Source organism: Molothrus aeneus, chromosome 13 (genome assembly GCF_037042795.1).
Source record: "Molothrus aeneus isolate 106 chromosome 13, BPBGC_Maene_1.0, whole genome shotgun sequence".
Lineage (NCBI taxonomy): Eukaryota > Metazoa > Chordata > Aves > Passeriformes > Icteridae > Molothrus > Molothrus aeneus.
In genome coordinates this window covers 10,905,008-10,917,152 of record NC_089658.1, presented here as the reverse complement: position 1 = coordinate 10,917,152, position 12,145 = coordinate 10,905,008, and the positions used below count along the sequence as shown (strand labels likewise).

The window sequence follows — 12,145 nt, the reverse complement described above, 5'->3', positions numbered from 1 at the left end:
TGTGTGCTCCTTGGTCTTCTGCTGTCTCCCTGAAGTATTTCAGTCATATGTTGAATTTGCCTGAAAAAACAGCAGCTGTCTTCCCTTCCCTTCCCAACACACAGTGGGACCTCCCAGGGCTGCAGGTTACTTCTGCTAGCACCTCCATGGCTTGGTGGGATGCCTGGATGAGGGACATCACTTCTGGGAATAATCTTTTTTCCACTGCTTTCTGTCTTACAGATTGATGAACTTCCTGAAGGAGCTGTCAAGCCTCCAGCAAATAAATACCCCATCTTCTTTTTTGGGACTCACGAAACGTAAGTGAATGACCTGTTCCTTTGGAAATGCCTTTTTGCAGCACAGCTAACACCATTTCCTCTGATTTCATTGGAACAAATCCTGACTGAAGCCATTGGGAGCCTAGAGAAAGGTCCTGCCAGCCCAGCTCATTGGTATTAACAAATGGGAGTGAAAGCTGGGAGTAGTTGGGAATGCTGCTGCCTTATGGTCTGCCATGAGCTAAACATAAAATCCTGTGTATCCTGTAGAGAAATGTGTGGGCATGAATTCATTAAAGGGTCTGAAAAAGCCATGAACTCAGAGGCAGGGGCAAACATTTTTTACTTGGATGTCCATGATAGCAGAGATCAGGCTCTTGTGTTTGGACATGTTTGAGCTCATGTCCTGTGTGAGAGCTCACTTGGTGGTTTGTGATATGAAAGGAAGCAGACCCCAGAGCCTCAGCAGAGCTTCAGAACATGTGCATTCCTGGGAGATCTGTGCTGGGATACTGTAGGATGGAGCTCACAGAAGTGATAGAAGAACTGAGCTGGCTGAGCTGATAGGGAAAGAAAGGAATCAGAGCACAAGAGGTAAGTTAGGTCTCATCATAATTGCTACAAGGTACAGAGTTTCAATATGATAATGTACATGTCTCTAGTTTAAACTATGTCTGAGATAGCTAAAAGAACAAGTCACATTCCATTTTGCAAAATATTTTAATTTTAAAACTTTTCTTTCCCTATTTGCGGGTATCATGTTCTCTAGAATTCCTTTAAAACTGGAAAAATTAAATTCTGATGATACTTTAAATTCAATGTTAGAGGCTTTAAGCTTTATTAAAAATTTATTGTTTATTTTTGAATTTTAATGTTATTCCAGAATATTATAAGCTCCATATCTCACCCATCACATTTTATTAAAAAAAAAAAATCTTTAAAGGCAGTTTCTCCTTTATAAAGTTCATAATAGCCTCTCTTTAGTTAAAATAGTTCTTCACTGTTTTCTAGTTTCATTGCTAGAATGAAACAACCTGATGTTTTGATATATTGTGGTCTACTAGTACTGTCACAAAATAATCTGAAAAGAATAAAGTTTAAATAAACTGACAATGCTTTCAAATCAGAAACCAAAATGTAATTATTTTTTGAATGGAAACATCATTTTTGAGAAACATTTAAGAAAAAAAACTGACCACTTTTATTCCAAAATGAGTGAATCTCAAACTGATAATCTTTTTTGATTTGGATTTTGTGAGCTCATTATCTTACTGTAGCATCTGAAACAGAAAAAGAGTTTGTAGTTCCTACCTTATAAATGTAAAAGCCTGTTAAAAATTAACTGTAGATTGCAGCTCCTTAGTTTTATAGCAGAGCAGTAGAAACTTATACTCTCCCAGTGGCAATGAATGCATTTCAAGCAAAGATGTAGACAGCTTTTCAGTGTTTACATAAAAGGCTGTAGAAACATTTCCATACATTACTCTTGAGCTAAGTTCAGGTAGCTCATACTAAGTTTCGTACAGTTTTCCTTTGTTATTTGAGTTAGAACTGTCTGTTTAAATTTTGACAACAAGGAGATATCTCCTGGTATTAGCAAAGGCATAGATAACATAATTTATTCAGTATAGCATTTAATATTAACATGACATCTGTTAGTCTGGAAATCACTGTTTGTTTTTCAGGTAGAAATGCATTCTTGGCTTTGTAATTATGTAATTAAGATATTTCTCAATATCCAACTGAGTGTGGATCCCATGCTGTCTCAGGTGGAGTTAGAAGGAAGCTCTTTCCTCAGGGATTTGTCATCTGATGACTTTTTAGCAACCATTTGGCTCTGCACTGGCAAACTGCTTGGCCAGTGGGATGATTTAAGTGAATGGAGCTTTGCACGTTCATAAATGCTGGGCATAAATCAGGCATTAATCTGAAATAATGATTGCAGAAAGGAAGAAATATTATCCTGTGATTAAGATATTAGACTGAGACTGAAGAGAGCTGGTTTTTCCTCTGTACGCTGCTGTCAGTTTGAGTTTGACCTTGGGCAAATCTTTGTGCCTCAGAGTCCCATCTGCAGAAAAGGGCAAACTCCCAATGTCAAGGTGAGGTTACAACAATAAAAGTGTTTAATCCACATTCCCACAGTAATGGAGACCCGAGAGTTAACGTGAATTGCAAAGACCATCAGGAAAGTAGGACAGTGGTTATGGTGAAGGACACTGGGACTTGCTCAGCTCTGGTCATTGATGACACAGAATCTTTACATGTGGGAATGAAGGGGTCTTTTTACCTTCATTGTTTTAATTTGACTTGTGATTACAATCTCAATGTCACCATGCAGAATACAGTAGATATATAGATGTATAGATATATAGATATATAGATATATAGATATATAGATATATAGATATAGCAAAAAAAGAAAGTTATGCTTTCTTCATTTTAAGAGTTAAGAAGAAGTTAGAGTTTTGCTGTAATGTGTGTAGAAAAAGCAGGACAAATCATCATTCTTCTTTTTTTTAATAATTATTTTTCCCTGCATTGTGGTGCTTGTGCCTGAAATTAGTTGGCCCAGTGTGCAGCTGACTTAGGCAGCAGCAGAGCACAAAATCCCTCCTTTGCTGTGCTGTCTAAAAAACTATTTGGCCACAAGCACCCTGTGTGTCTCATTGTTTCCTTGTATTACTCATCTGCCTATATTCATCCATTGTTTTGTGTTCTTATATGAAATTATTAGATTTTTGGGAAAGAGCATTTTTATTGTGTTTGTGCAGAATTTAGTATGTGGGAGGCTAATTCCAAGAAAGCAGCTCCCAGGCTTACTGGCAGTATAGATGATAATAAATGCCACTGCTTTTTCTATCCCATAGTAAAAGGGACAAATTTTGGCTCATGGCACTCCTACATGCTTAACTTTTCATGTGGCATTTTTGAGGCCTTTCTGGATTTGTAACTCTAGGATTGGAAGTTTGGTCCCTTGCTATCGCAAGCAATGACATCATAAACTGTTTTATAAACTTTCATCAACTCTTCAAGTGCCAGTTCCCAGCAGTAGTTAATAAAATAGAGATGTTTCAGTTGTTTCTAGAGATACCCAGCATGATTTTACTACATCAAACATCAGGATGGTGAGCCAATCCATTAAATCAGACTCACAGCAGTAACTCAAAGCCAGCGTGACCAAAAAAAAAAAAAAACTAGAAAAGAAATGCTTGAATGAGCAGAAGAATAGGGAAAGCATTTGCACTGTTAATGTCATCATTTTTTGTAGAGGAGAGTGGTAAGTCCTTTTTTGACTGTTCCCTCTGTTAAATGCAGTGCGTTCCTGGGGCCCAAAGACCTTTTCCCATATAAAGAATACAAAGATAAGTTTGGGAAATCGAACAAGCGAAAAGGATTTAATGAAGGCCTGTGGGAAATAGAAAACAACCCTGGAGTAAAGTTTACTGGATATCAGGTAAATGACTTCCACACCTATTGCTCCTATCTTTCTTGTTTTCTTCTTTTACTGCTTGTCAAAGTGAGCATTTTAAGAGTGACATGTAAGGTTCTGGTTTTGATGGAGCAAGGAAGTTTCACAGTTCTGGTAATTGTGTAATGTAAAGACAACTGTGGTCTCACACTCTGTGACAAATGGAACTTTAATCATACTGCAGAGCCTTTTGCTTTCTGTGACATTCTGGGGTGGTGAAGTGGAAAATTCTGCAACACACTTAGTTAAATTAAAAATGGATGGTTTTATTTACTCCTGTACAAACATGAGTAATTTCTGACCTCTTCTTTCTGTTGTTTATTTTTATATCAGGCTCCATGTATTTTACACAGACCTTAAGGTCACTGCACTTTTGATTTCCACATTTGGCAGTGCCAAAGCTAAGAGGAGTGAGGAGGTGGAGGGTTAAGCTGCTGTAGGAGACAGTTGCTGCTGTACAACAGCTCTCCCTGTTGGGTGTCCAGAGCAGAAAGTCAGTGAAGCTGCAGGGGGAGAAGAGTAGTTGGTGGGCTGTATAAAACAAAGGACTTTTCTCATTAAAAAAATGTGGTCCTTTGAAGGCAGGAATCACCTCCAAAAGCAGGCAAACACCTATTACATTATTATCACAAAACACTACAAGCCAGAGATACAGACCACCTGCAGAAAAGCTGCCGCCTCTCTCAGTTCCTGTTTCATATTTTCAGCCCTACACATGTTTTGCATACACTTGGGGATTTAAAAAAAATCCAGTGAATAGTCTGTGGGAGATGGGCTGTCAAAGAATGCTCAGCCTGCTGGCCAGGGCTTGGTCTTCCAAAACACAGAGATCTTGCCCTTTGAGGGGAGTGTAACAGCCATCTTCTCTCACCAAAAAGTCTCTGCTATTGCAGCCAAAGTCTGAAAGTTTCAGTAGTTTTTTCCCAGAGCAGAACATGCCAGGTCTCTGCACTGAGCAGCCCTTAGTTCTCCTCCAGCAAACATGTTTTTGTTACTGAATCTTCTGATCCCAGAATCTGCATCTGGTAACTGAGTTCAAGTGGTGACTGAGAAAATTGCCTTTGCAGCCCTTTTTCCTGATAATTGCAAAAATAACCTGAGTTCTTCCTGACTATAGCAATTAAAGTGTAAGCTGTCCATTTCCACTGTTTCTATCTTCAATGCAAAAATCAAGTAATAGGAATTAATGATATTTTTATTGTTGATGTTGTTATTGTTGTTGTTATTTTAAAGGCAATTCAGCAACAGAGCTCATCAGAAACTGAAGGAGAAGGAGGAAATACAGCAGATGCCAGCAGTGAGGAGGAAGGTGATCGGGTAGAAGAGGATGGAAAAGGAAAAAGAAAGAATGAAAAAGCCGGCTCAAAACGGAAAAAATCCTACACTTCAAAGGTTATCTTCTGACTTTTCCTGTTGTTATCCATGGGCATTTATAATTGGAATACTGTTCACCTCATGGAAGTTTGTTCTTCCTCCTTTAGCATTTTGATTCTGATACATTCTGATGACAGTGGTGTTCAAACAGGCAAGTTTGGGGGAGTGCTCTTACTTTGTAGGCAGCCTTGGTGAGACGCCACTTGAAATACTCTGCCCTGTTCCAGTGCCCACACACTGAGAAGAAGGGGAAACTATGGGAAAGAGATCAGAAGGGCTGGGAAGAAAACCCATGCAAAGATGGATTGATAGGTTTGATCATCTCAAATAGGTCTCTCCCCAAGAAGAAGAAAAAAATCCTTAGGAGTGGGCCTCCTGAGAGTCATGAGCTCAGGTTTGGTTCCTGTCCAGGAGAACTGAAGCTTCCCCCTCCCATCTCCCAGAAGGATCTGGTAGGGCCAGATGTGCTCAACTGCTCCTCTTGGAGCTGAGTGTGAAATACTTCAGTCCAGGATACAGAATGGGAAGGTGGAAGAGCAAGTTCATTAAGCAGGGAGTAGGATGCTCAGTTTGTGGATGTAAGACTTGCACTGTAGTACCTACCAGCCCTGTTAATATCTCATGTAACAGTGTAGATCAGGAAGCTAAGAGTGATATGTCTGTCTCACAGTGGCTGGTGGAGAAAATCCCCTGAGAAGTGGCACCTTTGTGTTCAGATAGACTTCTCACTTGTCACCTGGGGTGAAGGGGAGCAACATTAAAGTCGCTTCCTCTGGTTCTGTGTGTGCCTCCAGGGCTGCACTTCCCCTGAAAAATTGTGTAAAGTGTGTCAGAGTCAATTTATTCACATTCATGTTATTCTTCTCTGAAAGTGAAAACTAATGGAAATGAGAAGAAGCAATCAAACAATCTGATCCAGGCACAGTTTGGGGGAGAGTGTGAATTTTGTGGTTGATCCACCAAACAAAATGTATTTTCACCCATTCTGTGTGTTTTACATCAGAAATTCAGGTCTGGTCTACCATCTTCTTTCCAGAAGACTCTGGACAAACAGAGGATTAGGAAAATGGTGGCTTAATGCCACAATTTATCCTTTTGTATTGTAGAATTGCATAACATAAAGGGATGTAAAGGAAAAGATGTATTGGTTCCACATGACTCTAATGTTAATATATTAAAGCTGACAGCACTAAAAAAAAGTATGGAAAGCAGCTCTGCTAATGTTATTCTCATTTTACATCTCTGTATTTAATCAAAACTTTTGCCAAGCTGGCACCATCTGTTTCATTAACTAACAAAACCTACAGGTGACCCAGCACTAATACCCAGCTCCTATTACTGTGCCTGTCTTTCAGTCAATTGAGCTGCCAGCCTGTGCTGAACACAGAATTTCAGCGAAATTTCCTGCATTGGTGGCAGTAACTCCAGCTACTTCACCTGAAAAATGCTTTTCACCCCATGAATCCTCCCCAGTATTCACCTTGACCAGGGAAATGCATGATCAGACAGCATTCCATGTACATTTCAGAAGTGTCTTTCTATGGCTGGTTTTAATTTTCACTTTGTTGTTGATTATTTTAGAAATCCTCCAAGCAGTCACGGAAATCTCCTGGAGATGAAGATGATAAGGACTGCAAAGAGGAAGAAAATAAGAGCAGCTCTGATGCTGGGGACGCAGGCAATGACACAAGAAACACTTCTTCAGATTTGCAGAAAACCAGTGAAGGGGTAATCTTCTGTTCCTGTCATTCACTTCCCATGCAGTTTGCTCCTGGGGGGCTTTGGAGCCAGGGGTGACCTGTGTGCACCTTGTGCCACCTTCTTGGGTACATTTCTGTGCTCAGAATGTGTCTAGAACAGAAACATGGACTTGGTGCCTGCAGTGTACAAATTTTGCTCTAGAGAAATGACTGAAAAAGAGCATTATTTTTGTTCTGACACTTGCATAGATGTCAGCTGAGAGGAGCTACTGAAAACCATGAGCTGGAATGATGCAAAATTGATGTGAGAGCAGGATCAGACTGTTTGCATGATGCATGTTGGCTCACTAACAAAGGGAGCCTGCTTACCCTGTCACACTTGTTTAATTTGTGGGTCCCAGTGTCTTCTTCGGGGTTCTTGAGGGTTCATGTGCTCATGACAGACTCTGCATACTCCAGGTTCCAGGGCAGATGATGCCCTGGGCTAGGACCTTCCAAGGATGGGATATGCACTCTGCTCCAGAGCAGCTTCATACAATCCCCTTGTGTGTTTTGTCAGTTGTGTGTTCATATCAATATTACTTTGTTGTGACCACAACAACAAGAGGGGAAGGCTGAACAGGGGGATTAGCATGGCAGCTGGTTACTCAGCCACCTTTAGCAGCCCCTGCTATTTCTGAGCCTTTGGAGCAGCACAAGCCTCTCTGCTGCAGCACTTGGAGCTCCAGCTCAGAAGCAGCCCTTGAGCAGTGCCCATGCCAGGGCTCTGCCACGTGGGCAGCAGCCGGGCTGGGCTGTCACAGGAGCTGAGTGACACAAATCCCCAGGTGTGAGAGGAGGCCAGCCAGCACAGCTCTCAGCTGACACTGCTGAGGTGCCTTAGCACCCAGCTGCATGCTCAGCCAAGCCCTTTCTCACAAAACACAACCTCTGGGCAGCTGCTGCTGGCTCCCACTCGAGACTTCTCCCAGATCTCCCTTTCCCTGTCCCTCTGCAGTGCAGTGCAGTTGTTTTGTGACTCTGCTTTATAAAGACTTTGATAGGTGGCTCATGGGGTCACGAGGAAAATTCACACTCCCACTGACTCTGAACAAGCTGCTGGCTTCAGCCAGGGACCGATGCAAGGAGACACTGCCCAGCTGTGCCCTCCCAGCCTCTCACCCACAGAGTATCAGGGGCTGATAAGGGTGGCCCACATTCTGCCTAGTGAATCTTGTGACACTTCCCTGTCTTCAGATAGGTATTTGGGTGAGAAAACTGTTTGTAAGATGCATCTGAGGTACCAAGAGGTTCAGCAGGCCCTGTTGTGTTCCCCATGTTTGTAGCAGTCACAGAGGATATGTCTGTGGACTTCAGGCACATTTTCCACATAAGCACAAAATGCTCACTGATCTAGGTCAGTCACAGACTAAGTGGCTAAAACATCACACAGGATGTTGGCTTTGTGGCTGTTGACATTCATATGGCTCTTTCTTCTGGGTGTGACATGCTTGGGAGGTGGGGTCCAGCATGCTACAACATTGTGGTGCTTCTCAGCATTTTCAGGATTACAGATATTTTAGCCTCTGTGCTGAAATACTGTCAATAGTCTTATCCTTCCTGCCAGCACCAACTTGAAGCAATATCTGGAGAATATTGTCATACCCATGTGGGGAGGTGGCTCTGCTCTGATTTCTGCAGCCCCACCATGCAGCCTTGAACTCATCATGCTTGAGCTGCCAGTCTGTTGCTAGGTCTTGGATGCTTTTAACATTATGGAAAATGTGGAATTTTAGTAATACAGATTAAAGAGACAATGGGGATGTGGTTTTAAGGGCAGCTTGAGATAAAAGCACTGATAAGTTTGGAAAAGTTCACATCCTGATCCATATATTTCACCTTGTCCATTTCTGCTGCAAAATCATCATTTCTCGCATGAATCTCTTCAGCGTTTCATTGAGGTTTTGTCAGTAGTGCAATTCTCTTGGAGGACCAGGAGGGGACACTCCATCTCCTGCTGCTCCTCAGAGCCAGACCAAGTATCCTTTTAGAAGGGCTGCCTTTAGAAGACACAGGGCACTTGGGGGGAGAGTAGCTGGTTCTTTTTGAGTTGGTGTTAAACAGCCAGCCCTGCAATGTCCGGACTGGCGAGCTGGGGCATGGGGCCAGCTTTCTGCTGGACACCCAGACTAAAGCTCTGCTGCAGGGCACTGAGCTCCAGCCCACACTCTTCTCTGTTGTAGAAAGGAAGGTTGAAAATGAGCAACATGCACCTGGAGAGTTGGGATGTGATCCTTCTGTTCGCACACACAAATTCAGACAAATGTCTGAAAAACAAACCTGCTAAAGACACCACCATAGATGAGATGATGGTCTCCTTAGAGTCACTGAGCCCATGAGCAGAGCCTGGCCAGGCAGTGTGCAGAGGATGGGGTCCCTCCCTGCATTGTGCAGAGCCCAGTGCTCAATTTGGCCGTCCCCAGTTTGGCCACTCCAGGGCGTTGGTGTGGCCATGAGATGGCGCCAGGAGCCTCCAGAGCGGCCGCGGGCGCGAACCGCTGCTCGCTCAAAATAAGGTGCAGGAAGATAAAAGATACCCTGAGTCAGACACCCAACACACGGGATCAGGGCCCTGACCTCAAGGAGGACAGGTGTGATTCAGTGCCCTGGTTTGCCACTGTGCCCGGCTGCTCGAGAGCTGCCTGCTCACGGGGGCTGGGCCACCATGGAGGCACATGTGGCTTGGCCACCCCAGCCAAGGTCAAGGTGCTGCCCTGGGCTGAGAGTGCCTTGGGCCACCATGGAGGCACATGTGGCTTGGCCACCCCAGCCAAGGTCAAGGTGCTGCCCTGGGCTGAGAGTGCCTTGGGCCCTCCTGCTCTGCACCTCCCAGGCCTCCCACTCAGGCTGTGCAAGAGTTGCCTCAAGGAGACAAGCTTTTCTCCTATTAAAACCACTAATAATGAGGTAGTAATTGCCTTTTATAATGCCTGGACTGCAGGCTGAAGACCCATCTCTCCTCCTCAGATCAGATGGAATCCTGCCTTTTAATCACACTCTTACCCTCAGCATTACAGAGATCTTCTTGAAGGGCTAACAGCTGAAGTCAGATGATTGCAGGAGCACCTTCACCTATATTTTTTAATGAAAATTCTAACCTCCAGGTGGTAGAGGTAAGCTTGAAAATGTGAAGTGATGGCTTCCTGAAGACTCAAACCCAGAGCAAATAAAAGTACTTTCAGAGCTATTATATTTTTTTCAGCCAATATAATACTGTTCAAGGGCTCAACTTGTGATTTTCTTTTTATCCCTTGGGTAGACAAAGGTGCTTTCTCTTTTTGATCTCCATCCCTTAGTTTCTGAGCTATTCTTGAGTACTACAGGCTACTCTCAAGAAAGAGATGTTTCCTCAGTCCCAACCATAGTTGGTAATTGTGTCCCATCACTACATGTTTTTCAAGCTCTTTCCCTAACTGCTGTTCTTTGTCTGATTCCTTCCCCAGAAAGATGCAGAGCCTGAAGCTCAGGGGTTAATCATCCCATATTAATTAACTAATAGTGTATTAGCTAAGACAGCCCATCCCAGAGTTTGCTCAGATCTTGAGTCACAGAATCTTCCCAGAACTATTCCCTGCTGTTAAATACTAAATTGTTTTGGCTTTCTCAGAATACCACGTAAAGAGAACTTTCTGGTGGAAAGGTATTCATGGCTTTGTATTGTTTACTTTCATGGTATTAAATTAGTTCATAAATCAGTGAATTCATGGCAGCAGATTTACATTCCTCATTTAAATCTCTGGTGACTTGTGTCTTTAGTTCTTAGCTGGCATAACTCTGAATCTTTGTAACTGAACACCTAAACTGCTTTTACTTTACTTTCTGGATGGCCACGTACTCATGTTTGAAAGCTTGCTGTGGTTCTGGCCTTATTAGAGAGTGTTTGAAGGCCAGGCCAGCACACAGGGAATGTGGCAAGTTTTCATTTTGGTATTCACTGTCTCATTTTGGTATACTGAGAGTCTGGGCAGTGTATTGGTAAAGGAGGCATTTGCATGGTGTTCAGGTGCAGGAGGTGAATGATTTTACTCTCTTCAGAGAAGAATAAATTTGCTGGAAATGAGATACATTTTCTTGCTCCTGGTACAGCCTGAATATTAAAATGGAGTAAAGGACTGTGATCCTTTTTCTCACACTGACAATTAGCTACCAACTGAGTCAGTGGATCTATTTGTGGAGGCAACTGCCAGCGTGAATAAGGGGATCAAAATCTGGTCCAAAATTATTGCCATCTGACACCATTGCATTTGGGAGAACATATTTAAGACACCCTGTGTCCAGGCTTTTTTGTTGTGGCATTCTTGTGGGGTAGCAACAATCCCAGTTACTGCTACAAGGTACAAGTGTAATGGCCAAACTGGCCAGAGAAGCACAGGTTCACTGTGTCCTTCTGATGGGGTTTTGAGATGTTCCTCTGCTCTTCTTTACTTATCAGGAATAACACTGGTCAGGCTGCATAACAGGTTTGGGGGCTTATCAGCATTGAAAGCATAGCATTTAGGGCTTGGTACAATGTAAATGCATTTTGTGCAAAAAATGAAAACAGTATGTTTCTCTGTCTGATTTTCTTTCCCTGCAGTTTGAGGCACAGTAAAATCTACCCTTCAAACCAAAAGATAATATTTGTAAGAACGTGTCTAAGTATTGCACAGTAAAAATTTCTGTGTAAAAATCAAATAGTGGCATAGTATATGGTGTAAGGAGTTGTGTTGTCTGCTGCCTTCAGGATAGCAGCACTGCTGGCTAAGGACATGGGACATAACTCAGAGGAAACATAAATGTCTGAAAGCAAGTTGAGATTAAAGCAGCCAGTACAGATGAAATATTTGCAGCTCTGCGTACATTGAATCCTGTAACCACTTTGACCTCAAAGCAACACGGAATAACAACTATTGTACAGAGCAAGTAAACAATTATCCTTCTGCCTATGCAGCTTCCCAGTACAGGATGACTGAATTAGTTGCCAGACACTGTTAAGGAAGTAATCTTCACTGCCAGAAAAAGAGACAGCAGTTTGTGGGTTTAGTTTTGTTCTCTGCTCTGTTTTCTGTGTGCTGCCATTGATAACAGAAACTTTGCACTGGAATCAGTCAGATCCTGTGCTCTCTCCTTTGTGTGCAGCACAGCACACATTGTACCACAGCTTACAGTGAGGCTGGGAGACTCGTTCAAACAAAGATGTTTGAGAGTTGTGTTTCTGGAGAGACGTGAAACCATGGAGACCAGGGGAGGTGCTCAGGCTGCTGCATCCCCGAGCTGCGGGCAGGGAGGGCTCAGCCTGGCCAGAGCCCAGCCCCTGCGGC

General features: G+C 42.9%; 1 protein-coding gene across 1 annotated transcript in view; it reads left to right on the top strand.

Moving 5' to 3' along the window:
* The window catches only part of HDGFL3 (HDGF like 3), a 38,113-nt gene that overhangs the window by 22,149 nt on the left and 3,819 nt on the right, over positions 1-12,145 (top strand). The window contains exons 2-5 of the mRNA XM_066558512.1: positions 223-299; positions 3,579-3,717; positions 4,966-5,124; positions 6,688-6,834. Of these exons, the coding sequence (XP_066414609.1) occupies positions 223-299; positions 3,579-3,717; positions 4,966-5,124; positions 6,688-6,834 (522 nt within the window). The remainder of the gene's footprint in view (positions 1-222; positions 300-3,578; positions 3,718-4,965; positions 5,125-6,687; positions 6,835-12,145) is intronic.